The 25,208-nt window shown below is 47.1% G+C and overlaps 1 protein-coding gene across 3 annotated transcripts in view; it reads right to left on the reverse strand.

Moving 5' to 3' along the window:
• ADCY10 (adenylate cyclase 10) overlaps nucleotides 1-25,208 on the reverse strand; it is a 74,750-nt gene that overhangs the window by 16,915 nt on the left and 32,627 nt on the right. For 2 of the 3 annotated variants that reach the window (XM_047840854.1, XM_047840853.1), the window contains exons 17-25: nucleotides 23,116-23,390; nucleotides 20,769-20,905; nucleotides 15,846-15,974; nucleotides 14,351-14,629; nucleotides 13,950-14,240; nucleotides 4,928-4,997; nucleotides 4,435-4,666; nucleotides 2,380-2,487; nucleotides 1,752-1,927 (exon numbers count right to left, since the gene is read on the reverse strand). In XM_047840854.1, the coding sequence (XP_047696810.1) occupies nucleotides 1,752-1,927; nucleotides 2,380-2,487; nucleotides 4,435-4,666; nucleotides 4,928-4,997; nucleotides 13,950-14,240; nucleotides 14,351-14,629; nucleotides 15,846-15,974; nucleotides 20,769-20,905; nucleotides 23,116-23,390 (1,697 nt within the window). The remainder of the gene's footprint in view (nucleotides 1-1,751; nucleotides 1,928-2,379; nucleotides 2,488-4,434; nucleotides 4,667-4,927; nucleotides 4,998-13,949; nucleotides 14,241-14,350; nucleotides 14,630-15,845; nucleotides 15,975-20,768; nucleotides 20,906-23,115; nucleotides 23,391-25,208) is intronic. The other variant, XM_047840856.1, reaches the window with a different exon arrangement.

The raw sequence follows: 25,208 nt of genomic DNA on the forward strand, positions 1-25,208 counted from the left end.
CCACTGAACATTACTCTCGGGAGCTGGCTGTCAGCTCCACGAAGGAAATGAGCATTTTTTTAACGATCACACTCTGCTATGGTCTGAATACATCTCCACCAAATTCGCAGGTTGAATTCTAACCCCCCCAAAGTGACGGTGACAGTAGGTGGGCCCTTTGGGATGTAATTAGGTCATGCAGATGAGCCCTCATAAAAGGGGTCAGGGCTCTTATAAAAGAGACTCCAGAGCTTTCCAGCCCCTTCCCACCATCTGAAGCTAAAAGAAGTCTGCGACCCTGAAGAGAACCCTCTCCCAACCATGCCGGCACTCCGGCCTCAGACTTCAGCAATAGATTTATGCTCTTTATAAGCCACCCAGTCGATGCTATTTTGTTACAACAGCCTGAGCAGACTAAGACACATTCCAACAGTGGAATGGAACGTCATGAGAGGTGGTGAGCCTCCCGTGCTGGAGGTATTCAAGGGGAGGATGGATGACGACCTACAAAGAATGTTTGGGTTCGCAGTCTTGGCTTCGACAAGCCACTTAACTGATAATGTAGCCAACGATCCCCTTTATTTATGATAACGATGGGAACCTGAGCCAGTTGGCTGCAATATTAGTGATTTAACAAAACCAAGAAAACGAAATGTAATTAGAAATATTTATCCACAAGCAGATTTTAAATAAAGACGAGAAAGGGGGAAGACACAGATATCCTGGAGATTTTAAAGACAAATTCCGGGTACTTTCAATTTAGACACTGATGACGCTGATTCTGTGGTGGAAATTATTTTTTAAAGCCTCGGAAGAAACATGGACAGCATGGGACGTTCATGACGGCCCTGGAAACTCTGGCACTCACATTGCTTCTTGTCCTCCTTTTTGAGGTCAGAACCTCTGGGGGGACGGGGTTTGAAACTAACATCTCTGCAGACGTTTCACTCCCCCCTCCCCCCCTTTCCTTCGTGCAGGTCACTTCCTGCTCCTTTCACGCAAGTGGCTGTAAACCAGACTTGTGAAAGTTAGGGAACGAAAGGGTGGGATGCCCGGTTCAATTTGCAATTCAAAACACATAATTTGTTTAGAATGCAAACGTCCTGAACATTTTCCGTGACGTACGTACATGAGAAAAGTGATTCTTTGTCCGTCGGAACTTCAAATTTAACTAGGCATTCTGTCCCCCTACTCAGTTTATCCCCCCACCATCATTATTTTTTTTTTATAGTTCTTTATAGGCAAAATTGACGTGCGTGGAAGTGTACAAATCTTAATGGTTTAATCTTGACTGATGGATACCCCCCCCCCCCCCATTGCAACCCACATCCCTAACGGGATACACAGATGGGTGGCAGTTTGTCCTCTGCAGATGCCTTGGGCACCTGCTATTTTAGTTTTGGGTAGGGACAGTACCCAGGGCTGTACCTCCTGGATGGAAGAGGGCTTGTGACAGAGGCCCCGGGAGCTTGCAGCTTCCACGGAGGCACTGATGGGACCGAGCAGGGCAGGGCACTTGGCAAAGGGCTTCCTGGTGTTTCTGTCACTTGAATTCCCTTTCACAAAAGCTGCTGTGAAATATTCCAGGGCCACCCCGCCCTGTCCTAGGAGGCCCTCCCCCTACTGGCTCTGCCTGCACCAGTGAGCTAGGTCAGAGCCACCCGGCCTTCTGGCGCCCCCTAGAGGCCCAGGCGTTGGGCGCTGATGGAGTATGTGCAGGTCTCTCCCTCTGCGGAGTGAGACCTTCGGCTGTTCCCAGCTCCTTCCCTTACCCTGGAGGTGCGCTCTCTTGGGCCTGTTGATTCAGGTAGTAAAAGTGTCTGTTTTTCTCAACATGGGTCTGGAGAAACAGGGAGATTAAGTTGTAAGGAAAGATTCGGTGGAGAAGCTTCAGGGCCTTCCGCAGCATTTTCTTGGCAAGCACCATCTGGCCCATGTTGAAACAGACCTGCAGGGGACAAGGGGAGGGGGGCGGGGGGAGGAAGGAGAAAGAGCAGGGATCCTGGACTTCATCGGCAAGTTCCAACGACACGGATTTGGGGGATTCTTAACAAAACGGCAAACTGAAGGCCCAGGAACACAACCCGCCCTGGCAGAACCGTAAATGTTTACAAATGTATGCCTGGAACGATGGCTGGCTGAGGGACCGGAGGTCTCATCGCGTCTTTGCTGTGCGTCATCGGCCGCCGAGAAAGTGTTCACCCGCCCCGGTCCGTTAAAAAAGCATTTCGTAAAGACGTCAACCACAAGGTCAAGGGAGACCTGGCTGGCAAGCGAGGGCGCGGAGGGGTGAGAAGCGCGAGGACCGGCCGGCCGGGAGGTACAGGGCTGACCTGTGCCGCTTCTCCGCAGCGCCCCAGGGACGAAGAACACGTGCTCGTGTTTCCCGTGGCTTCTTACCTCGCCTTTGAGGCTGTGAAAGGTGGCGGACTCAAAAGTGTGACTCCAGGACTTGTCTTTCTTGAGCGTCCTCAGCAGCCTCTCCCCCTCGTTCAAATAGATGTAGGCCTGCAGCCGGCACAGGGACACAGAGGGGCGGGTCGGCGGGGTGGCCGCAGGGGCCCGCCGGCCAGCCTCTCCGGGCCCCTCTTTGTCCCCGGGCTCGCTCACTCCGAGGGATGAATCTGGGCAGCTTCCTCCGCTGAGTAATTCCATGGCCCGATTTCCAACAATGTACCCACCCCCTTCCCCCATGGCACCCCCCACATCCACAAGGAGCTGGTCTCTACCTTGGGAATGAGTTAGGACCCTCCCCCCCCCCCTCCTGTCCTTTGCCAGGGCCAGCTTTGGAAGGGACGGGGAAGGCCCTGAGCAACAACCCCCACCACATTTTAATTAAGCCTTCTATGACATCGTTAGACGGGACAGCCTTGGTACCTGTGAGTGCCAAGTCAAGGGCACAGTTGAAGAGTAAAATAAAAGAAGGCAGTATCCTCAAGTCTCCTACAGCCAAAGGGGTTTGAATGGGAGGCAGGAGAGAGGCACACATGAGTTGGCCACCAGCCCTGGTCCTACCAGATTTTTTTTGATGGGAGAGAGGCTACCAATGGCACATTCTGGGTACCTTGTACCTGGGCTCTGCGTCCAGTCATTGCCTTTCTGACTATTCCTATTCCCTGCTGATTGAAAAGGGGGTATTGCACAGACTTGGCAAATGGCTCCCCGGGCTGCCTAAACCTTCTCTTCCTGGGACTCACTGGCCATATCCCCCTTTTCTCTATGTATCTATGTATCTATCAAACATTATCATCATCATCTATCTATCTACCTATCATCTATAAATATATATAAAAATGCATTCCATAAGGGCTCCTGGGAAGCTCGGTTGGTTCGGTGTCCGACTTCGGCTCAGGTAATGACCTTGCAGTCTGTGGGTTCAAGCCCCGTGTCGAGCTCTGGGCTGACAGCTCAGAGCCTGGAGCCTGCTTCAGATTCTGTGTCTCCCTCTTTCTCTCCCCCTCTCCCACTCGTGCTCTGTCTCTCAAAAATAAATATTAAAAATTTTTTTGATGCATTTTTTTGATGCTGCATATATATATGTGTATATATGTATATATATGTATATACATGTACATGTATATGTACATGTATATATATGTAGATATATGTATCTATATGTATATATATATATACACACATAATATGCCTGGGGACTTTCATCTTTAACATAAATCCTGAGAGCACTGGGGCTTACTAACATTCTTAATGATTAATTTTTACATTTTACAAACATCTCAGGTTCGAGGGTCGATTAGGCTGCTGTGATCAGAAGCAGCCATAAATGTGGAACAGACCAGCAGCGTGGACTTGACCTGCAGGCATGTCTGCTCAGGTACGTGAAGCTCTTTCTGAAGCTGGCTGAGTCAGAGGGGCATTTCCTGAAGTGAGTTTATGGAATGTTTGTCTAGCCAGCTGCTCTATGAAAAGAGATCTAAGGTTCCAAGAAGTTTGAGAAACGCAGTGTGCCCCAGAACCGGCCTGACCCTCTGGGAGTTTTCCGCGTATCCTGACATGGTAAGGCCCGGAAATATCTGCGGTAAAGAGACCTATTTGGCCTGATGCGGCTCGGTGCTTCCCAAGTCACTGAAGAGCGAATTCTCTTTATTTCATTACACACGCATCACATCCCCACGCTTCAGGGGGTGTGTTGCCCTAGACTGTTATTTACAACTATCCTGGAGAGACACCACAGCGTTGGGTCTAAAGGGATGTGTGATAATGTAACGCAAGTCCCGCAAAGACCAAAGTGGGCGAGCTCCTTGGTTCTCGTTTTCATTTTTCAATCTCAGGTCCTTTCCCTCCTGATTTTTCAGAGGAAAGAGGTGCTGGCAGGAAATCAAGAGCCTGCAGTAATTCAAAAAGCCCCTTGAATTTCCCGGCAGGCTCTGCGGTCTCAGGCTCGGTTGGGAGGGGGAGGGGGTGGGGTGGGCAGAGATCTGGGTTGGAACACCTTACCATGTAATTATCACCCAAGATGAGATAAGCGGATGCAATTTCTAGAAAGTAATATAAGGCTTTGTTGTTTTCTCCCAAAGCCACAAAATGGTGGGCCAGAGGCATGATGACCATCTCTAGGATCTCCTCACACTGGCAAGACTCCAGAGGGATGATGTCTTCCTCGGATGTCCTCATTTTTGTTATAACGATGTCGAAGAAACTCAAGATCTTTTCTTTTATTTCTTCAGGACTGTCCAAATGAGAAATAAATAGGAGTCGTAACTTAGAGTCACGCTGAGCTTTTGATAGGAAACTGTCTTTAACAATGAAGCAAAGAGCAAGACAAGAAGACCTACCTACCGTAGATGCTGCGGACGGAACTCACCAGACACACACACACGCCGACACTTCCGCACTCGCACCTGAGAGGTCCCGAGAACTGACCCAACGATCCTGAACTCAGTGACAACGGTCTATGCCCTACCTCCTGGACAGTTACATACGCCCGTACCTGAGGTTTTCAGCAAATAGCTCAGATTTCTTAGGGGCCTCTATTTTGGAGAAGGTGATCTCTTCTTCGGCTAGAAAATAAACAAACAAATGAGTCGTCTGGGTCGCGAAATGTTCCGTGTGGCAGAAATGTCTGGCGTCCATCCAAGACTTGTTCCTCTCTCACTACATACTTGCTGACCTGCCAGGAACTACATTTCCCAGCCAGTCTCCGTTTCATCTTAGGTGAATCTGCATAGATTAATTTAAAATGGAGTGATGGCAGAAGTAATATCGGGTGCCTCTGAGCTGAGATGGTTTGGTGTCGCCTCCACCCTTTCCTTCCACAGGAAAGCAAATAATCGTGAGACGCTAAGGGACAGCAAAAGGGCCAAACGGAAGGAACCTGGGTCCCTGGCTTTCAAATTACTGGCGTGCACGTAGGGAACCCACCCGGATGGAAATTTTATAAATATTTTTTTTCAACGTTTATTTATTTTTGGGACAGAGAGAGAGCATGAATGGGGGAGGGGCAGAGAGAGAGGGAGACACAGAATCGGAAACAGGCTCCAGGCTCCGAGCCATCAGCCCAGAGCCCGATGCGGGGCTCGAACTCACGGACTGCGAGATCGTGACCTGGCTGAAGTCGGACGCTTAACCGACTGCGCCACCCAGGCGCCCCCCGGATGGAAATTTTAAAGACAGTGAGGCAACGTGAGCCTTCTGTGAGCTAAGGAGAAGGCTAGGGGTCTGAGGGTACAAAGGAGGGGAAAGACGGTTTGCTGTGTTTGGAAAACAAAAGTTGCCCTGTTATGCAGATAAGGAAGAATCTCCGTTGATAGCTCTCTTCCTGTTAAAGCAGGCAGTTAGTTGAGGGGCTGGTGAAGAGCCTTTTCCCAACCTGCTGGGTTTAGATTGCTTTTAACTCAAAATAATGTTCATGTCAAAGTGGGCCATCTTGGGGTGAATTGCCCTTGGCCCCGACAGTGTTAAGGCGCTGAAATGTTGGGGTTTATTATAGATGATGATCGTATCTTAACGAATTTATCCTGCAGCAACTAAAACGATTAATTAACAATCTGTCTGTAGTGGAGAAGCGTAGACATTGAAATGTATACCCCGAAGGCAGACAACCTTGAATTTAAAAAGCTTCCGTCTATCCAGACTCCAGGAGAGTGGAGACTTCCGTAATGATCTTAAAACAGAAAACAAATGAGGATGATTGGATGTAGCCACGTCTCCCTGTAGGAGGAAGGAGGAACCCTAGAGAGGGGAAGGGACTTGTCTCAGATCATCTGTTAGGGATGAAATAAGACCAGCACCTAGGTCTCCTGGCCCCAAAGGAAATGCATCAGTCTACAGGACGCGGGGGACAAAGGCAGAAGGAAATGGCAGATAAAATTAAAGTTCCCTATCACCTGCAGCCCACCGACACATACCTGAGGCCGGCAGTTTCTCCGGGAACTCACCACTGTCTTAACGCTAAAGCTTCGCTAGAGGGAAAAACAACCTCAGTCTGACAATAGCTAGGCCTCCCGTGTCCTGTGAGTTGCCTTTAGCATATGGAAATCTCATCGGAAACTTCCCCTGGACTTTACCCCTGCCCCCATCCCCATAGTATGTAACCAGTCTCTCCTCATGGTCCCGGGGCAGCTCTTTCTGCCCAGAGGTCCTGTCCCCGTGCTTTGAAATCACCTTTTCGCACCAAAGAATGTCTTCAAGAATTCTTTCTTGGCCATCGGCTCCGGACCCCCACGAACTTCCACTATTATCTTCTGATTTCTAACAATGCAGTGTAAGCCCCTAGTCATCACCTTCCTTTGAAAAGCCTTCTGTGCCCTTGTCGCCGTAGATCTAGTGTCCCAACCGTAGATCTAGTGTCCCAAGCCGTAGATCTAGTGTCCCAACCGTAGATCTAGTGTCCCAACTCACGGGTGCCCTGTGCCGACCTCGGTCACAATCCTTTTCACACCTTGTAAGGAAGAATTTGCCCACCTCTCCTCCTACGTTGCCAGTTGGTGTATTTCTAGCGACCGAGAGCTGAGTAAATTGAATTAGGCCTCTTTCCTTGTACTCCTCTAAAACGGTTCTCGTGGAGGTTACCGGTGGCTGCCGGTGGCCGCCATGCGGCCAGAACCAAAGGTCACGTATTTGTCTACATCTTATCACGTCTCTCCGCAGCACTAAATACAGCTGACCGCTCGCTCCCTGTTTTCGCCAGCTTTTGGAACAACCATTCCCCTGGTTGCTTTCTTCATTGGCTGCCCACTTTGCTGGCTCCTACTCCTCCGGCAACATTGGTAAGCTTCGGTTTGGTCCCCGGCCCCTTTCTCTATACAAAGTTTTCCTGGGTAATGTCGTCTGCCCACGACTATAAATTCCATGCATATGCCAATGACTTACAATTTTTTAATCTCTAAACCCTGACATCTCCCCTTAAGTACAGGCTCATATACCCAGATGCTCCCTTGGCAACTTTTGTCTGAATGCCTAACAGGCATTTAAAAATTAATATGATCTGGGGTGCCCAGGTGGCTTAGTCGGTTAGGTGCCTGACTTCGGCTCAGGTCGTGATCTCAGGGTTTGTGGGTTCGAGCCCCGCATCGGGCTCTGTGCTGACAGCTCAGAGCCTGGAGTCCGCTTTGGATTCTGTGTCTCCCTCTCTCTCTGCCCCTCCCCCACTCATGCTCTGTCTCTCTCTGTCTCAAAAATAAATTAACATTAAAAAAATTTTTTTTTAATTAAAAAAATTTAACATGATCCAAACAGAACTCTTGAATCTCTCTTCCATAAGCCTATACCCACCTACGTTTTCCTGATCTTACTAAGTCTCAGTGCCATATATCCGCTTTCTCAAGGCAAAAAACCTACGCAGTGTTCTTGATTCTTTTCTTTCCCTTATCCCCATTTAGCCCAACAGGAGGTCCCATTAACTTTACCTCAAAACACACCTGAAGTGTTTACTAAACACTTCTTTACTAAAGTGCTGCCCTAGTCCACCACCAAATTTTATCCGGACAAGTATGAAAATTTGATCTCCCTTCTAGTCCTATCCCCTTAATCTGTTTTCTACAGAGAAGGCAGAATACGTTTTTATTTATTTACTTTAATTTTTTTCAGAACAAGTTTTTAAAAACATGACTCAGATTTCTGTGGCAGAAACTGTTGCTTTCCCATCTCAACTCCATTTTCCCTTTTCTCCTTACTAATAGAACTCAATTCTACTCAGGGCAGCTACTTCCTTGCAACGGGATAGAGCCATGTAAGTTCTCAGTAGGACTTCTAGAAGAGTCCTTAAAAGGGCATGGGCATCCTTTTCATTTCTTTTGGTTTCTCTTCCTCTAGTCTTAAATGCAAACATGATGGTTGGAGCTCCAGCAGCCATTTGTGGACCAAGAGTTTCTGAAGATCATGAAGCCTTTATACGAGTCCCAGAGATGAGACAAACATTTTACATGAGAGAGAAATAAATTTAACCGTAAATAAATTTAGGTCATGCCACCTGGGTCCTTGTTACATACATTCCATACTAATTCTAATTTTAATTCATCTCCAGTGTGTTCCAACTCCCTTAAAAGAAAATTCAGACTATTTATCAAGGCCTGTAAGGACCTTTGATGGTTTTATTAATTAATCTGTTTATTGTCTATCATCAGACTTAATGAAAATTCAAATATATGAGAGTAGACACATGTCTCTCATTTTTATCTTATTTAAAAAAAATTGTTTTTTCGGGGCGCCTGGGTGGCTCGGTCGGTTAAGTGTCCGACTTCAGCTCAGGTCATGATCTCATGGTCCGTGGGTTCGAGCCCCGCGTCGGGCTCTGTGCTGACAGCTCAGAGCCTGGAGCCTGTTTCAGATTCTGTGTCTCCCTCTCCCTCTGCCCCTCCCCCGTTCATGCTCTGTCTCTCTCTGTCTCAAAAATAAATAAACGTTAAAAAAATTTTTAAAAATAAATAAATAAATAAATAAAAATTAAAAAAATTGTTTTTTAGTGTTTATTTATTTTTGAGGCAGAGAGAGACAGAGCACGAGTGGGGGAGGGGCAGAGAGCGAGGGAGACACAGAATCCAAAGCAGGCTCCAGGCTCTAAGCTGTCAGCACAGAGCCCGACGCGGGGCTCGAACTCACAAACCATGAGATCATGACCTGAGCTCAGGTCGGACGTTTAACTGACTGAGCCACTCAGGCGCACCACACATCTGTCATTTGTGGCATGATACCCCTGGTACTTAGATCACTGCCTGGCACATAGTAGATACTCAATAAATATTTGCTGAATAAAATGCACATTTGTTGAAAAACATAAAAAAGAAAAATAAAATGCTATTCCTCCATCAACATCTACACACACACACACACACACATATATTTTTAAAGTTTATTTATTTTGAGAGAAACTTTATTTAAAGTTTATTTTATTTAATTTTTAAAGTTTATTTATTTTGAGAGAAACTCTATTTAAAGTTTATTTATTTTGCCCCCCACACACATGGGGGACAGAGAGAGAGAGAGGGAGAGAATTCTAAGCAGGTTCCGTGCTGCTAGCACAGAGCCCAACATGGGGCTTGATCTCACAAACTGTGAGATCATGACCGCTGAAGTCAAGAGTTGGACGCTTAGGGGCGCCTGGGTGGCGCAGTCGGTTAAGCGTCCGACTTCAGCCAGGTCATGATCTCGCGGTCCGTGAGTTCGAGCCCCGCGTCGGGCTCTGGGCTGATGGCTCAGAGCCTGGAGCCTGTTTCCGATTCTGTGTCTCCCTCTCTCTGCCCCTCCCCCGTTCATGCTCTGTCCCTCTCTGTCCCAAAAATAAATAAACGTTGAAAAAAAAAAAATTAAAAAAAAAAAAAAGAGTTGGACGCTTAACAGACTGAACCACCCAGGCGCCCTAACATCTATTTTTTTATGTTTCAAATTGTAATAGTGATAGAAGCAGATGCAGAGACAAGCAACATTGGCTAGAAAAGGAAACAAAGTTGGGGAGGGGTGCCTGGTGGCTCAGTCGGTTGAGCATCTGACTTGCTGATTTTGGCTCAGGTGATTTCACAGTGAGTGAGTTCAAGCCCCAGGCGGGGCTCTCCTGACAGTGTGGGGCCTACTTGGGATTCTCTCCTCTCTCTCTCTCTCTCTCTCTCTCTCTCTCTCTGCTCCTCCCCAACTCTACGCATGTGCGTGCTCTCTCTCTCCCTCTCAAAATAAATAAATAAAAATGAAAAAACTTTAAAAAGAAGAAATAAAGTTGGGGAATACAAGATATGGTTTTTGTCATTATATCGTCTACCCCTCAGGTGAATCATATTATTTATTGTTCTCAATTTTCTTCATATATGAAGGAAATATTTTATTAAAAGTTCCCTACTTCAAAGAGAAGCTGTCAAAATCGAAAGGAAAAAACATAGGGGCGCCTGGGCGGCTCAGTCGGTTGAGCTTCCGACTTCGGCTCAGGTCGTGATCTCACAGTTTGTGAGTTCGAGCCCCGCGTCGGGCTCTGGGCTGACACCTCAGGGCCTGGAGCCTGCTTCGGATTCTGTGTCCCCCTCTCTCTCTGCTCTTCCCCTGCTCACATGCTGTCTCTCTCTCAAAAACAAATAAAGATTAAAAAAAAATTTTTTTTTAAGGAAAAAATATACACAAAATGCTTGTAGGTTCTCAGAGGGAGAAAAGCCAAGATACCACTTGCTCATCTCGGGGTTTCAAAGACCTGGAAATAAGACCTCAGCTTCAAGGTGACAGATTGAACTCTTTTGTTTTAAACCCACCAAAAGCTATCGATGTAAGACCTGGAGCAAACATAACATTTTTTTTTTTTTTTAATTTTTTTTCAATGTTTATTTATTTTTGGGACAGAGAGAGACAGAGCATGAACGGGGGAGGGGCACAGAGAGAGGGAGACACAGAATCGGAAACAGGCTCCAGGCTCTGAGCCATCAGCCCAGAGCCCGACGCGGGGCTCGAACTCCCGGACCGCGAGATCGTGACCTGGCTGAAGTCGGACGCTTAACCGACTGCGCCACCCAGGCGCCCCAAGAATAAAACACATTTTAAAAGCACAAACCCACAATGTATAAAATAGAAGGGATCGATTCCTGTCTTGGGGCCTTTGTGCTGTCTATCCCCTGCCTGGATGCTCTCCCTCACCAACCCCGAGACAAAATCCCTCACTTCCTTCATCTTTCTAGAAATCTCACCTCTCAATGAAGGCTTCCTATTGGCTCTACATTCCTAATCCCCCTGGCCCTAACTAATATTCTTTTCAGTTTTCTTCCTTGGGATGGGATTTACCCCTTGTGACATCCTATAGATTTTACTTCTTTACTAAATTTTTTTTCTCCATCGTCTGTTTCTCCACGAGAGAATGCTCTTTTTTTTTAAATTTATTATTTTTGTTATTAAAAAAAATTTTTTTTAATGTTTATTTGTTTTTGAGAGAGACAGAGACAGAACGCGAGTGAGTTGGGGCAGAGAGAGAGGGAGGCACAGAATCTGAAGCCTGTCGTGGGGCTCGAACTCACAAGCTGTGAGATCATGACCTGAGCCGGAGTCGGGGCACTCAACCGACTGAGCCACCCAGGTGCCCCTGGTGGATGGGATTTCAACACGTTTGGAAGACAAAGGAGCAAGAGGAGTGGTCATTGATGAAGTAGGCAGAGCGACCTGAAGGACAGAGCCCCGGAGAAAGATCTTTGGGGATCAAGACTCATGAAAATAACAGCGTTCAAGAAGGACTTGAGGACAGAGAGAAAATTGAAAAGAGAATCAACTTCCTCCCTCTCTAATCGACACCTAATGCCATGTCTTTGAACCTCTTCCAATTACAGCTGACCTTTGAACAACACAAGGGTTTTGGGACACCGACCCCTCCCCACCCCCAGCAGTTGAAAATTCACACATGACTTTTGACTTGCCAAAACCTTAACAGTCTACTGCTGACCAGAAGAAGCCTTACTGATAACCTAAAACTGATTACCATATTTCTGTTTTCTGTATTATATACTGTAGCCTTGCCATAAAGTACTAGAGAAAAGAAAATATTATTTTTTTTTAATTTTTTTAATGTTTATTTATTTTTGAGAAAGAGACAGAGTGTGAGTGGGGGCAGGAGCAGAGGGAGAGGGAGACACAGAATGCGAAGCAGGCTCCAGGCTCTGAGCTGTCAGCACAGAGCCCGATGCGGGACTTGAACTCACAAACCGTGAGATCGTGACCTGAGCTGAAGTCGGACGCTTACCGACTGAGCCACCCAGGTGCCCAAGAAAATATTATTTAAAAAATCATAAGAGAAAATACATTTGTAGTACTAGACTGTATTTATTGGAAAAAAATCTGAAGTGAATCTGCGCAGTTCAAACCCATGCTGTTCAAGGGTTAACTGTATGTCCTTCACCGGGTATTATCTACAGGCATAAGGTTCAAGGGTAATGAACAGAGGACCCAATCACGACAGACAGGATATTATCAAGAAGACGTTGCAAAAAAAAAAAAAAAAAAAAATTATCCTAGAAACTTGAGGAAAAATAAACTTTCATTAAGAACCGTATTCACAGGGGCGCCTGGGTGGCTCAGTCGGTTGAGCGCCCGACTTCGGCTCAGGTTATGATCTCACAGTTCGTGGGTTCGAGCCCCGCGTCGGGCTCTGTGCCTGGAGCCTGCTTCGGATTCTGTGTCTCCTTCTCTCTCTGCCCCTCCCCCGCTCATGCTTGGTCTCACTCTGTTTCTCAAAAATAAATGAAGGTAAAAAAATTAAAAAAAAGAGAACTGTATTCACAGTATATTACTTGGTTCTGTAATGAATAGCATTTATGCGGTCTTCGTAAGGATTTATCTAATGATGACAACGTACGGGGATAACGATAATGGGGGAGAGGTCCTGAGGAGGAACGGGACAGCGGTAAGTCCTCACCCTGGCCTGCTGTATCTGTTGGCCACGGTAGGAAGAAAACAGATAACGTCAGAATTTGAGTTTCAAACAAGCTGTATAAACACACCATTTCGTATATGGAGGCAATGACTGAAGAGAACAGTTAAGTCAAGGTGTTTGTCCCTGAGAAGTACTATCGAAAGCGTGTGGGACACTGGGTCTTGGGATCATTGTTTCTGTCGTAAAACTTTTTGGAAGTTTTTTTTCTGGTCACAGAATCGCCGGAGCAAAGCTGCTGAGTTACATTAGAGAACCCCCAAAATGAATGAAGTTGCTTTCTCCGACGACGCTAGCAGCCTGCTTAAAACCAACCGCTCGGATTGACCCATTGCCTGCTGCCAGCTGGTCCCTCGAGTCCTTGTTAAAGGTGATTATGGGGCGCCTGGGTGGCTCGGTCAGTTAGACGTCCCACTTCAGCTCAGGTCGTGATCTCAATACTTGTTGAGTTCGAGCCCCGCGTCGTCGGGCTCCGCGCTGACAGCTCGGAGCCGGCACCCTGCTTCGGATTCTCCGTCTCCCTCTCTCTCTGCCCCTCCCCTACTCGCGCTCTGTCTCTCTCTCCCTCAACAATAATACATAAACATTAAAAATAAATAAATAAATATTTCTTGTGTAGCTACTCTGTGCTGGGCACTTTCCATACATTTCTTCCCAGGGTGTAATATCCACAAAAGATAGGAATCCTGCGCTTTTAAGCCTCTGGTTTCCTCGCCGGGTTTAGCCACAGTCACCAAGGCTTTAGCTAAGACATGTAGCCCACCAGTTCTCCCTGGTCACCCACGAGGGGGGCTGGAATTGGGGTTGCGACCCTTGGCCTCACATCCATCATGCCTACGGTACCAGAGTCCTTGGTCCCTTTTGCCCCTTGAAACCTGTGTTTCCCCAGATCGCGTGGCTGACTTGTGCTATCGGATGGTAACTTTCTCTCACTTTTGCTTCACAGCAATATCCCTCTGGATATTTTCCTTTGAGCTCTGGTTGCGCCCCGTTTCACCAGAGTCCCGATCCCCAAACCCCCTCTGACAGTCTCACAGCAAGACGGTTCCCGCTGGACTCGGCCGCCCCCGCGCCCCCCTCTCCCTCCCCAGGGGTAGTTGGAACTAACGGGGAATAAAGTAAGTCTTACTTGTAAATCCGCGGGACTTGGCCATCTTCTTAATAGTATCCAGGTCCAAAGTGTTGAGCCGAATGTCCACCGTGAAGTGGTGACAGGGGATGAAGTCGCCGCTTCGGCAGTGGTCACACCTGTGGGCATTTTCCTCTAAAAAGCGGGCACACTTCAAGTGCATGGCTTTCTTCTGGTCCTTCAGCCACAGCTCATAGGCCGTCTTCTGCATCATAGGCCTGCAGAATCGGATGATGTGGCACTCGATCACCTCGCTTTCCAGCTCGCGGAGCTCTTCCTCCTCACCGCGGGCTGGGACGAACAGAAAGGCGGCGGATCAGCCCCCCCAGCCCCGCTACCTCGCACGTCAGCCCTCTGACCGGGCAAAGAGGAGATGTGGGTTGCCTCCCGGATCTACTCACCCAGCCCTTCGCTGGGCTGCAGAGACAGGGAGCGATAGTTGACCTCAAACGAGGCCGCGTTCTGTCTTAGAGCCATTCGGAGCTCCTTGCCGTTCCGGAAGCAATCGAAGATGTTGGATTCCACCAGAGTGGCCAGGGCCTTGATCATCATCTTCATGTTCCAACAAGGGAGAACCTCGAACAACAGCTCCGTGGTGAAGGTCAGGCCGATAATGGCCGCGCATCTCACCAACATCTGGTGGGAGAGACTCATGCTATCCAGCTGAACCAGAGAGATTTCTGCAGGTGAAAAGCCACACAGTAGGGAACCAGTCACTCGTCCGGAGCAAATACGGCCCACGGGTGGACAGCCGTCCTGCTCTACTGTGCTTGCTTCACGCAACCCCCGCCATGCGAAACCAAATGAGGGATCTGCCTGGTGTCTACACCACAGACAGCATGCGCTGGGGGTACGAGAGAGGCAGGTGCCGGCGTCTGAAACACGCCCGGCATGATGGCCCGATCGACATAAGACTGAGGTCGCGGTGTTCTGATCTGGAGCAAAAGCATGATGGGGTTTGTGAGGAGAGGGGAGGTCATGGCGGGCCACGGTGGTCGGAGGTGAGAGCCTGTCATCCACGAGCTGGGTTGGCTTCTCCAGCGGGCCCTTGTCTGTCCTCGTCACTGATTCACCCTCCTCACAGCAGCAAGCCTCCTCTCCACCTGCCCAGAGACACCTTCTTTCCTGTGACAGCCTATGACTACCGCCTCTATGCTCACGACCAAGTGCCAGAGAGCTCTGAGCTCGAATCCCGGCTTCTCATCTAAGCCCAGGTGTCATGGTCACAAGGCTTCCCGAACATTTCTACCAGGATGTCCTGCTATTACATCACCTGCAGTGGGACAAAATCTGCATTTCTCAACTTGCCCACAGAACACCGTAGAAGGCAAGCCAGTCCACCTTCCTACTTTGGTAGACCTAGCGGAAGAAACAAATGATGCTTTGGGAAGACTGGGGACCTTGAGGTGTCCCTAGGTCACCCTTCAAAACCTTTTCAGTTATTTATAGATGGCATGGGTTGGAGCCCAAGTCACATCAGAACGTTGCTTGAAAGCCATTTTTCTTTAAAAGAGTAATAACAGAGCTTGGATATAAAGTCCACGCTCGTCATGTCTTTTAAAAGTAAATGGCAGCAAAAGCTACAGGATTAGATTTTCTCTCTCGTTACGTGGCGTTGGTTTAATGAAAAATGCATTACGCTTCATTCTTTCATGCGGTTGAACAAAACTTTGTTCACGTCAGCTTCCAGAAATTGCACAGGGGAGCAGATAACTCTCCAAATTAGAAGCAGGGAGGCAAAGCCCACCGTGGAGACTTCGACTGCCGGGGGCAGCACAAAACAGACAAACGTCATCAGTCTATGATGACCTTCCTTTCTCCCTTTTATGCAGTTGTCCTCGAGAACGAAAAAGGGGAGTCTAGGTCCTGGAAAACGAACACGCAAATTGTCTTTACCTTTTAATGATGCTGGAGGTGACAAGTTTTTCAATATGACACCACTAGCGAGGTTACAGACTTCCTCGTTTCCCTCCTCGTTACCGAGAGTAAAAATATTTAGCTCCTCTGTTGGCCTACTAAAATTCTCTACAGGGGGAGAACAAGGGAGAAAAGTTGAGAGTCATTTTTCTGTTATCTTGATTTTCCAAGAAACGTCAAGAGGGATCTTACGACAGTGCACGCAGAGACGTGTGTTGGCTCGCCAGATATTTTGGAATCCTGTTGAAGCGAACTCATACGTGAAAATCGAAATGTATTCAAAAATGTTCTGCAGCCCCCAAAGGATTGGCAGTAACTATCAGAAGTCTTCTGTGGTACATGCGGTTTGCAAACAATCTGATTCAAAGATTACCAGGACGTATCTCATGGTGACATATATTTGCACGCGCGTTCAAATATCCACGCTCAGATGCAAACCCATTCTGTGGGAGACGACTTGACTCACCGCATGTTCATCAGAGAGAGATTGTTTAAAATGGTGAGGCTGGGGGTGCCTGGGTGGTGGTGACTCAGTCGTTAAGTGCCTGACTCTCAGTCCAGGTCATGATCTCATGGTTCAATGAGTTTGAGCCCCACGTCGGGCTCTGTGCTGATGGTGCGGAGCCTGCTTGGGATTCTCTCTCTCTCTCCCTCTGTCTCTCTGCCCCTCCCCTGCCCTCTCTCTTGCTTCGTCTCTCAAAATAATAAATAAACTTAAAAATTTTTAAATGGTGAGGCTGGATCGTAAACTTGCTTAGTAATTTTGTCTCCTGCTACTCTAAAATGCATTACTGACTTACCCTTCAGCCATTCATATATAACACCTTCATCGTAAGGCACGGCGATATGTGATGTGGAAATATGGAGGTGAACATAGCTAAGTTTCCAGTCTCCTGGAGAGATAAGATATGTACGCAAGGAGCTAACTTTCCAGGCAGTAAACAGGTGCCAGGTAAGTGGGCTCAAAGACCATCGAGAGTTCATTATCAATACAGTACAGACCCTTTGTGCACCATAGCCTGTGAAGGCTATAAATGTGAACAATGCATGCTTCCAACCTCCGTGAGCTCAAAGTCTACAGAAACAGAGAGGTAAGTAACTAATCGTCGTGCCAGGACGAGGGACCTAATAGCTAAAAAAGCAAAGAGTACTATGTCGTGAGAAGGGAGAAGAAAAAAATGATTCAGTCTTGGATTCAGAAAGGCTTCATGCAGGAGAAAGTATATTTTGATTGGATCTTGAAGGATGAAGGGGTTTTCCATTGGAAGACGGGCGATCAACGTGAAGGCACAGAAGCCACAGGGCACTCGGCAAGTCAGGGGAGTGTAAGGAAACCAGGACAGCTGAACCCTAGCGTGTGGGATGCTGGAGCGCTACCGTGGGACATGTATTCGGGGAGACGGTTTGGGAGCAGAGTGTGGAGGGCGCTGAACGGCACACTGTGAAGTTGGGACTTTATTCCGAAATAAAGGGGACCTAGCACAGGTTTCTGAACAGGGGAGAGTAGTGATCCGCCAGCTACTTTTAGGAAAGTAACCCTGGAAGTGGGTATGGGAGGAACAAGAGAACAGGAGAAGGAAGACGGGGTAAGAAACGGTAACAACGGGCGATCAAGAAGGGATGGTGGGTAGGACTAGGTAGTGATACTGTGCGGCACACCAATGAGACGGAGGAAATGGGTCTAAGCAAGGTAGTGATGGCGCTGAGACATAAATGTTGCCCCCAGTCAAGCGGGGAAATACAGGAGGAGATGCAGTATGGGGGGGGGGAGGGCGATGCATTTAGGTTTAAGGAGGCGGAGTTCGAGGGGGTCTGGAAGATGATCCAATGGGCAATTGGGAATACACCGTCTGGAATTCAGAGCGAGGCTGTGGTTGAAGCGCACACACACACACACACACACACGGAAGCTAGGGAGTAGATGAGTAACTGACCAACACCTGGGGAGACAGAGCCGCAAGCTAGCAAGGAAGAGGGCTAAGGAACGTGAAGAATGCTGTCATCGCAGGAGTAGACCCAGGGACAGGAGACCAGCTGAGGGCTGGTTGGGGGGGGACAGGAAGAGTTCAGAAGCAGGGAGGGGCGGTGCGAGTGTGTTTGAGTACATTAGGAGCAGGAGAGTGGGGTTCAAGGGCACGACTCGCTCCGTGCTCTTTTACGCGTGTTCATTTCCCTTTCTAAGACCTAGCAACTGTGAGACCTGTTCTTTCAATCACACAACCCGTACCAACTGAACTCAGGGTACTGGGCATTGTTCTAGGGTTGAAGATTCAAAAGTGTGCCAGATTTCCTGCCTCCCAACGCTTAAATTCCAACAATGGCAGGGAGACAACGAACAGTAGATAAATAAATTTAGGATAATGCCATCATGCGATTTAGCTGTCTGATGAAATAAACCCAGTAACAGAGGGTGCAGGTCAGGGAGGCTTTCTTTTTTTTTTTTTTAATGTTTATTTATTTCTGAGACAGAGAGAGACAGAGCATAAACGGGGGAGGGGCAGAGAGAGAGGGAGACACAGAATCTGAAATAGGCTCCAGGCTCCGAGCTGTCAGCACAGAGCCCGACGCGGGGCTCGAACTCACGGACCACGAGATCGTGACCTGAGCCGAAGTCGGCTGCTTAACCGACTGAGCCACCCAGGCGCCCCTGAACGATCTTTGAAGAGTCACCTTTTTTGAAAAGGGGTCTTCACAGACACTGAATAAATGTTGAACAAATAAACAAATATATACAAGGCAGGAACCGTATTGCTCTGTAGTATTCATGTTTAAATACGGTCTTTGATTAACTCACTGGTCAATATATCATTGTAATGGACTTACCTAAAAATAATGACTGTAGCATTCATTGTCCAACTGAAAATCCATTACCCTCCTAACATAACTTTGTCCAGAAAAGCCTATTCTGACTTTTTTTTTAATTTTTTTTAACGTTTATTTATTTTTGAGACAGAGAGAGACAGAGCATGAACGGGGGAGGGGCAGAGAGAGAGGGAGACACAGAAGCGGAAGCAGGCTCCAGGCTCTGAGCCATCAGCCCAGAGCCCGACGTGGGGCTCGAACTCACAGGCCGCGAGATCGTGACCTGAGCTGAAGTCGGACGCTCAACCGACTGAGCCACCCAGGTACCCCGAGGGGTACGGTTTCTAATCTTAACTCAAACTGTTAACGGGGTGATACCAGTAGGCTGTGATAACATATGCTATATGATCTAATAGCTAGAACAATCATTAAAAATCTATACAAAGAGACAGCCTCAAAAATACTGTAGATAAATCAGAATTCTAAAGAATGCTCAAATAGCAAAGGGAGGCAGGAAAACGAGAACTGTAACATGGGGAGAGAAAAGGAAACTTTTCTTAAAATGGCAGACTTAATGGGGCGCCTGGGTGGCTCGGTCGGTTAGGCGTCCGACTTCGGCTCAGGTCATGATCTCACGGTCCGTGAGTTCAAGCCCCGCGTCGGGCTCTGTGCTGACAGCTCAGAGCCTGGAGCCTGTTTCGGATTCTGTGTCTTCCTGTCTCTCTGCCCCTCCCCTGTTCATGCCCTGTTCATGCTCTGTCTCTCTCTGTCTCAAAAATAAATAAACGTTAAAAAAAAAATTAAAAAAAATAAAATGGCAGACTTAAGCCCTAACATATCAATTACTGCATTAAATCTAAATGGTCTAAATCTACTAACTGAAAGATAAACCTGAGTATATTTAACTACATGCTATATACAAGGAATTCACTTCAAATATACTATGATATAGGCAAGCTGAAAGTAAAATAATAGAAAAGATATATCATGCAAATATTGATCAAAAGAAAACAGGAGTACCTGGTATAGTAATATCAGACAAAGCAGACTTTGGAGCAAAGAGAGTTAACAGAGAGAGAGGGATATCATATCATGATAAATGGGTCAATTCACCAAGACAAATAGCAATCCTTTTTTTTTTTTTAAAGGTTTTTTTTTTAACGTTTATTTATTTTTGAGACAGGGAGAGACAGAGCATGAACGGGGGAGGGTCAGAGAGAGGGAGACACAGAATCCGAAACAGGCTCCAGGCTCTGAGTTGTCAGCACAGAGCCCGACGCGGGGCTCAAACTCACGGACCGCGAGATCAGGACCTGAGCCGAAGTCGGCCGCTTAACCCACTGAGCCACCCAGGCGCCCCTAGCAATCCTAAACGTTTATTCACCGAACAAAAAATACGTGAAGCAAAAGCTGATAGAATTAAAAATAGGCAAGTCTACAATTATAGTTGGAGACGTCGACATTTCTCCCTCAGCAATTGATAGGACAGCTAGGCAGAAAACGGCCCAGGATATAGAAGAATTCAACAACCACAGGGGCCCTTGGGTGGCTCAGTGGGTTTAGCGTCCGACATGTGAATTTTTTTCATCACTGTCGACTCCCCACACAGACCTTTCCTTATCATTCACAGAAGCTTTAATCCACTTTCTGGAATGCATCCTTTTCCCATTCTCCCCCTCCCGATGTTAAAATTATTCTCTTAAAAACTCCAACCGGCCTCCTTTATGCCATTATCTCAGATTTCATCCTCCCGTACGTGTCTATAGTATGGGAAACCTGGTGACAATTCACTTTGAGCTAGAAGACTCTGAAAGACAAGGTATTTTCTCCCACCACCTACCATCTAAATCCCCTTCCGTGTGGATTCTGGGCTTTAAGATTCCCCAGTGTTCTTTCTGTGTTCTTTCCGAGGCACACAGTCTCCCTCCGTTCAGTGAGCCCCAGGCAACGTTAAGTTCTCTCTCCATCTCAGATATCAGAGCTGACACTCCTTGCCTCCCCAGTCCCCCTGACCCTACGGGATGCAGCCTGTGGAAAAAGCCATTCCTGCCATCCTCTCTGCAGAGGACAGAGAGAAAGAGCCTTCACCGGGAGACTTACTGAACAGGTTATTCCAGGTCATATTGGTCTTTTCCTCCACTTCCATTGGCTGGAAAATGAGTACCCTGTGATGGTCAAGGTTTTTTAGCAATTCTTCACAGTAATATGGGATCCCACAGCTTCCCTCCACTAGGTACCTGCAGTGGGAACAAGGCCACCTGTTTGCACCAACGAACCATATTTTCCAAAGGAAAAATATTTGACTCATTTCAACCATTTGAAAATAATATTATTCTCTGTTTGTTTCCATTTGTTTTCCTTTTCTAGGGTTGGGTTTTTTTTTTTTTTCGTGCTTATTTTGAGAGAGGCACAGGGTATGAGTGGGGGAGGAGCAGAGAGAGGGGGAGACACAGAATCTGAAGCAGGCCCCAGGCTCTGAGGTGTCAGCACAGAGCCCGACGCGGGGCTTGAACGCACAAACCGGGAGACCAGGACCTGAACCAAAGTTGGACGTTTAACCGACTGACCCACCCAAGAGCCAAGAGCCCCAGGGGTTGCTTTCTACATCTTTCTTTCTTTCTTTCTTTCTTTCTTTCTTTCTTTCTTTCTTTCTTTCTTTTCTTTCTTTCTTTCTTTCTTTCTTTCTTTCTTTCTTTTCTCTCTTTCTTTCTTTCTTTCTTTTCTCTCTTTCTTTCTTTCTTTCTTTCTTTCTTTTTCTTTCAATTTTGAAGAGAGAGATAGAGAGACAGCAGGTGCAGAGGGAGAGAGAATCCCAAGCAGGCTCCACGCTCAGTGTGGGAACCAACATAGGGCTTGATCCCACAACTCTGGAATCATGACCTGAGCCAAAATCAAGACACGGGACACTCAACCAACTGAGCCACCCAGGTGTCCCTCATTCTTAAAAATTACATAAAACATTCACATGTTTTTCAAAGCCAAAACTATATAATCAGGAACATCCTCAGTCTTGCTTCCCTTGCTGACTTTATAAATAACCATGTCAGTCAGTTTCCGATTTCTCCTTTCAATGTTTCTTTTTATTTTTTTTTAAATTTTTAGAAAAAATTTTGGACGTTTATTTTGAGAGACAGAGACAGAGCGTGAGAGGGGGAGGGGGAGGGGCAGAGAGAGGGGGAGACACAGAATCCGAAGCGGGCTCCAGGCTCTGAGCTGTCAGCACGGAGCCCGATGTGGGGCTTGAACCCACGAACTGTGAGATCATGACCTGAGCTGAAGTTGGATGCTCAACTGAGCCACCCAGGCGCCCCTCAATATTTCTTTTTAAAAACATAAACAGGGGTATATATATATATATATATACACACACACACACACTATATATATATATATACACACACTATATATATATGTATATATATATATATATATATATATACACACACACTATACACACACACACACACACACACACACACAGAAAAAGAGACGAGACAGAGTGAGAGACAAAGGGAAAGACCATGCCAAGTTCATGCCTGGGGTTATTTTAAATGAGAGTTTGTCCAAGACATCTTTCCTCCAGAAGCAAGGCAAACTCATTAGAAAGAATGGATGCAGGGGTGCCTGGGTGGCTCAGTTAGTTGAGTGTCTGACTTCACCTCAGGTCATGATCTCGCGGCTTGTGGGTTTGAGCCCCGCATCGGGCTTTGTGCTGTCACCATAGAGCCTGGAGCCTGCTTCACATTCTGTCTCCCTCTCTCTCTGCCCTTCCCCTGCTCGTGCTCTCTCTCCCTCTCTCTCTCAAAAACAAATACTAAAAAATTAAAAAACAAAAAAAGAAGGATGCAGATACTAAGGTGTGTTGTAAACAGTCAACCAAAGCAGGGGCACTGTCCGTGTCGTTAAGGCAACTGGGGTCTGGGCCCCGGTGGAGGCATCACTGAGACACTCAGAAAGCAGTGAGTAAAGAGCCAGCCTTCAACACCTGCCACAGACGGAGAATATTCCAGACAACAGTATTGCCGGACCTTGCTTGTTTACAAGTTGTGTCCTTAAACTTTACCAGTGGGGTGCTCGCTTCGGCAGCACATATACTAAGTTTTCCCAGTTTGCTTTTTGTGACACTTGCCCACGACGACGTCCTCAGTCACTGCTGACTACACTGAGAACGCCCGTACCCAACACAACGAAGGGGAAGCAACACTGAGGTCACTGAGCAAACGTCTGAGACAACCTAACGGGGTTAGGAAGAGGTGAACAAGGTCAATAACAAGGAAGAGGTGAACGGGGTCTATCCTACCAACCACGAGAAATGGCTCTTGAACAGCGGGCCCAGTGAACATATTGAAACGGACACTTGTAGATACACCTTCGGGAAACCCACGAAGTCTCGACCTGGGGAATGGACACGGAGGTCGGGACCTCAGGAGACAAACAGCTTACTCACGTGTCCAGTTCTTTGGGGATGCCCCTGACATCGAGGTCTAGGCAGACCTTGTTGCGGATATCCTTAGGCTGCACGGCTCCGAGGGTGACGTAGGTGGTGTTCCTGTTCTTCATTATGGCGCTGGCAGCCGCACAGGGTATGTCAACGAAGGGGGACAGGGACATGACGATGAAGATAGGAATAGTCCGGATAAGCTTCTCCAAGAAGGACCAGGAGGCTGCGTCGACGAACTGGCCCTCATCGATGATGAAAATAATCCTTTCCTCTTTCACGGTCTGCACAAGGCGGAGAGACAGAAAAGTGCGGTGGGACTTCGGGTTTTTAGTCATGTGTGCGGGTCTGCATGTGGATCCACTGAGTTTTGTGGGGCTAAATCAAAATCTTCCTTCCAGGTAATTTGTATTAATTTAGATTCCGGTAACGTGGCATTTGTGGCAATCGGGACAAAGCTAGCTGGAATGGATTTTCTTACTTGGTCAGAGCTTTGTGTAAAGATAATGTGTAGGATAAATGGGGTTGTAAGCAGGTGAAAGGACCCACTACATAAAAATGACTGATATGTTTACCACAAGTCATTTTATTTTTTATTTAAAAAAAATTTTTTTTTTTTAACATTTATTTTTGAGACAGGGAGAGACAGAGCATGAACAGGGGAGGGTCAGAGAGAGGGAGACACAGAATCTGAAACAGGCTCCAGGCTCTGAGCTGTCAGCACAGAGCCCAATGCGGGGCTCGAACTCACGGACCGCGAGATCATGACCCGAGCCGAAGTCGGCCGCTCAACCGACTGAGCCACCCACGCGCCCCCACAAGTCATTTTAATCTATGGACAAATGAAGATCTCCCGGGGGTATGAAGGAGACGAACCTCGTTTGTGCTGTTCTAGCCTGACGTATGGTCTATGGTACCTTGAAATCAGATCACCTGTCCCGTTCCTTGGGTCGCTACCTCTCCCCCAAATAATCTGAATGATTTATGCACTCATTAAGGATTTATTGTGCATCTACTAGGGTCAGGTATTGTTCTGGGTGGTGGGGCTACAAGGATGAAACAAAGTAAGAGTTTACATCTTAGTGTCGGCCCCTTACAAAGCACACCCTGGATTCCACTGTGTGAGCTGGCTAAATGGAGAAGACCTCCCCCGCTCTTCCTGCTCTGCACCCCTCTTGGCTCCCTCTGGGACGAGACTGGGTTAACCCACTCGTTCCCTCCACATTTTTACAAACAAAAGCAGCAGAGGCTACTTGAAAATTTCAGATTTTGTAAGATAATCTCATAAAGTGTTATGACCCATTTTATCACATTTACACGATAAGTCTACTCTTATGGCCCCATTCTGTTACCATATTTAGCCGTTCATTGACCTTGAGGACATTTTAACGGATGGGGAGGTTAGCATTACATTGGTGTTGTTTTGGATTGATGCCTTTAAAAATACAGGGCAAATAGGGGCCCCTGGGTGGCTCAGTCCGTTAAGCGTCGGACTTCAGCTCAGGTCATGGTCTCGCGGTTCGTGAGGTCATCCCTCCCTGACTCATGCTCTTCTCTCGTTCTCAAAACTACACGTTAAAAAAAATATTTTTTTTAGCAGGAACTAAAAAAGCATGAATTCTATAGTGCATCATGGGCCCTGGTTTCTTCATATTTAAAAGGAGAAGGTTGAACTGGATGGTCGCTAATTAACGTGACTAAAAGCCAACATCTACATTGTACTTAATACGTTCCAAGCACCGTGTGAGGCTCTTTCTAGAAATTAACTCATTCACCCCTCGCAACATTCCCAGGAAGTGGTACTATTGAAGCTACGCCCTGAGAAAATTTCAGTTAAGTAACTTGCCAAGGTCGCACGGTAGAATAAATGGTCTAAGGACAGTTGTCTTGGTGCTTAAAGCGTAGCTTTAGCGGTGGTTTCCAAACTCGGCGGTGTGTCAGAAACAACTGAGAAGTTTTCAAACAAAAGCCAGCGACTAAACCAATTCCTAAACCCAACCCAAGTCCCTTGGGATCTTTAGGTGCCGAAGTAATAAACCCGTGTGTTTTGTTTGTTTCATTTTCCGCAGAGATTTTAATTCGAGTACAGTTTAACGATGTTA

This window comes from Prionailurus viverrinus, chromosome F1, assembly GCF_022837055.1.
Source record: "Prionailurus viverrinus isolate Anna chromosome F1, UM_Priviv_1.0, whole genome shotgun sequence".
In the NCBI taxonomy this organism is placed as follows: Eukaryota; Metazoa; Chordata; class Mammalia; order Carnivora; family Felidae; genus Prionailurus; species Prionailurus viverrinus.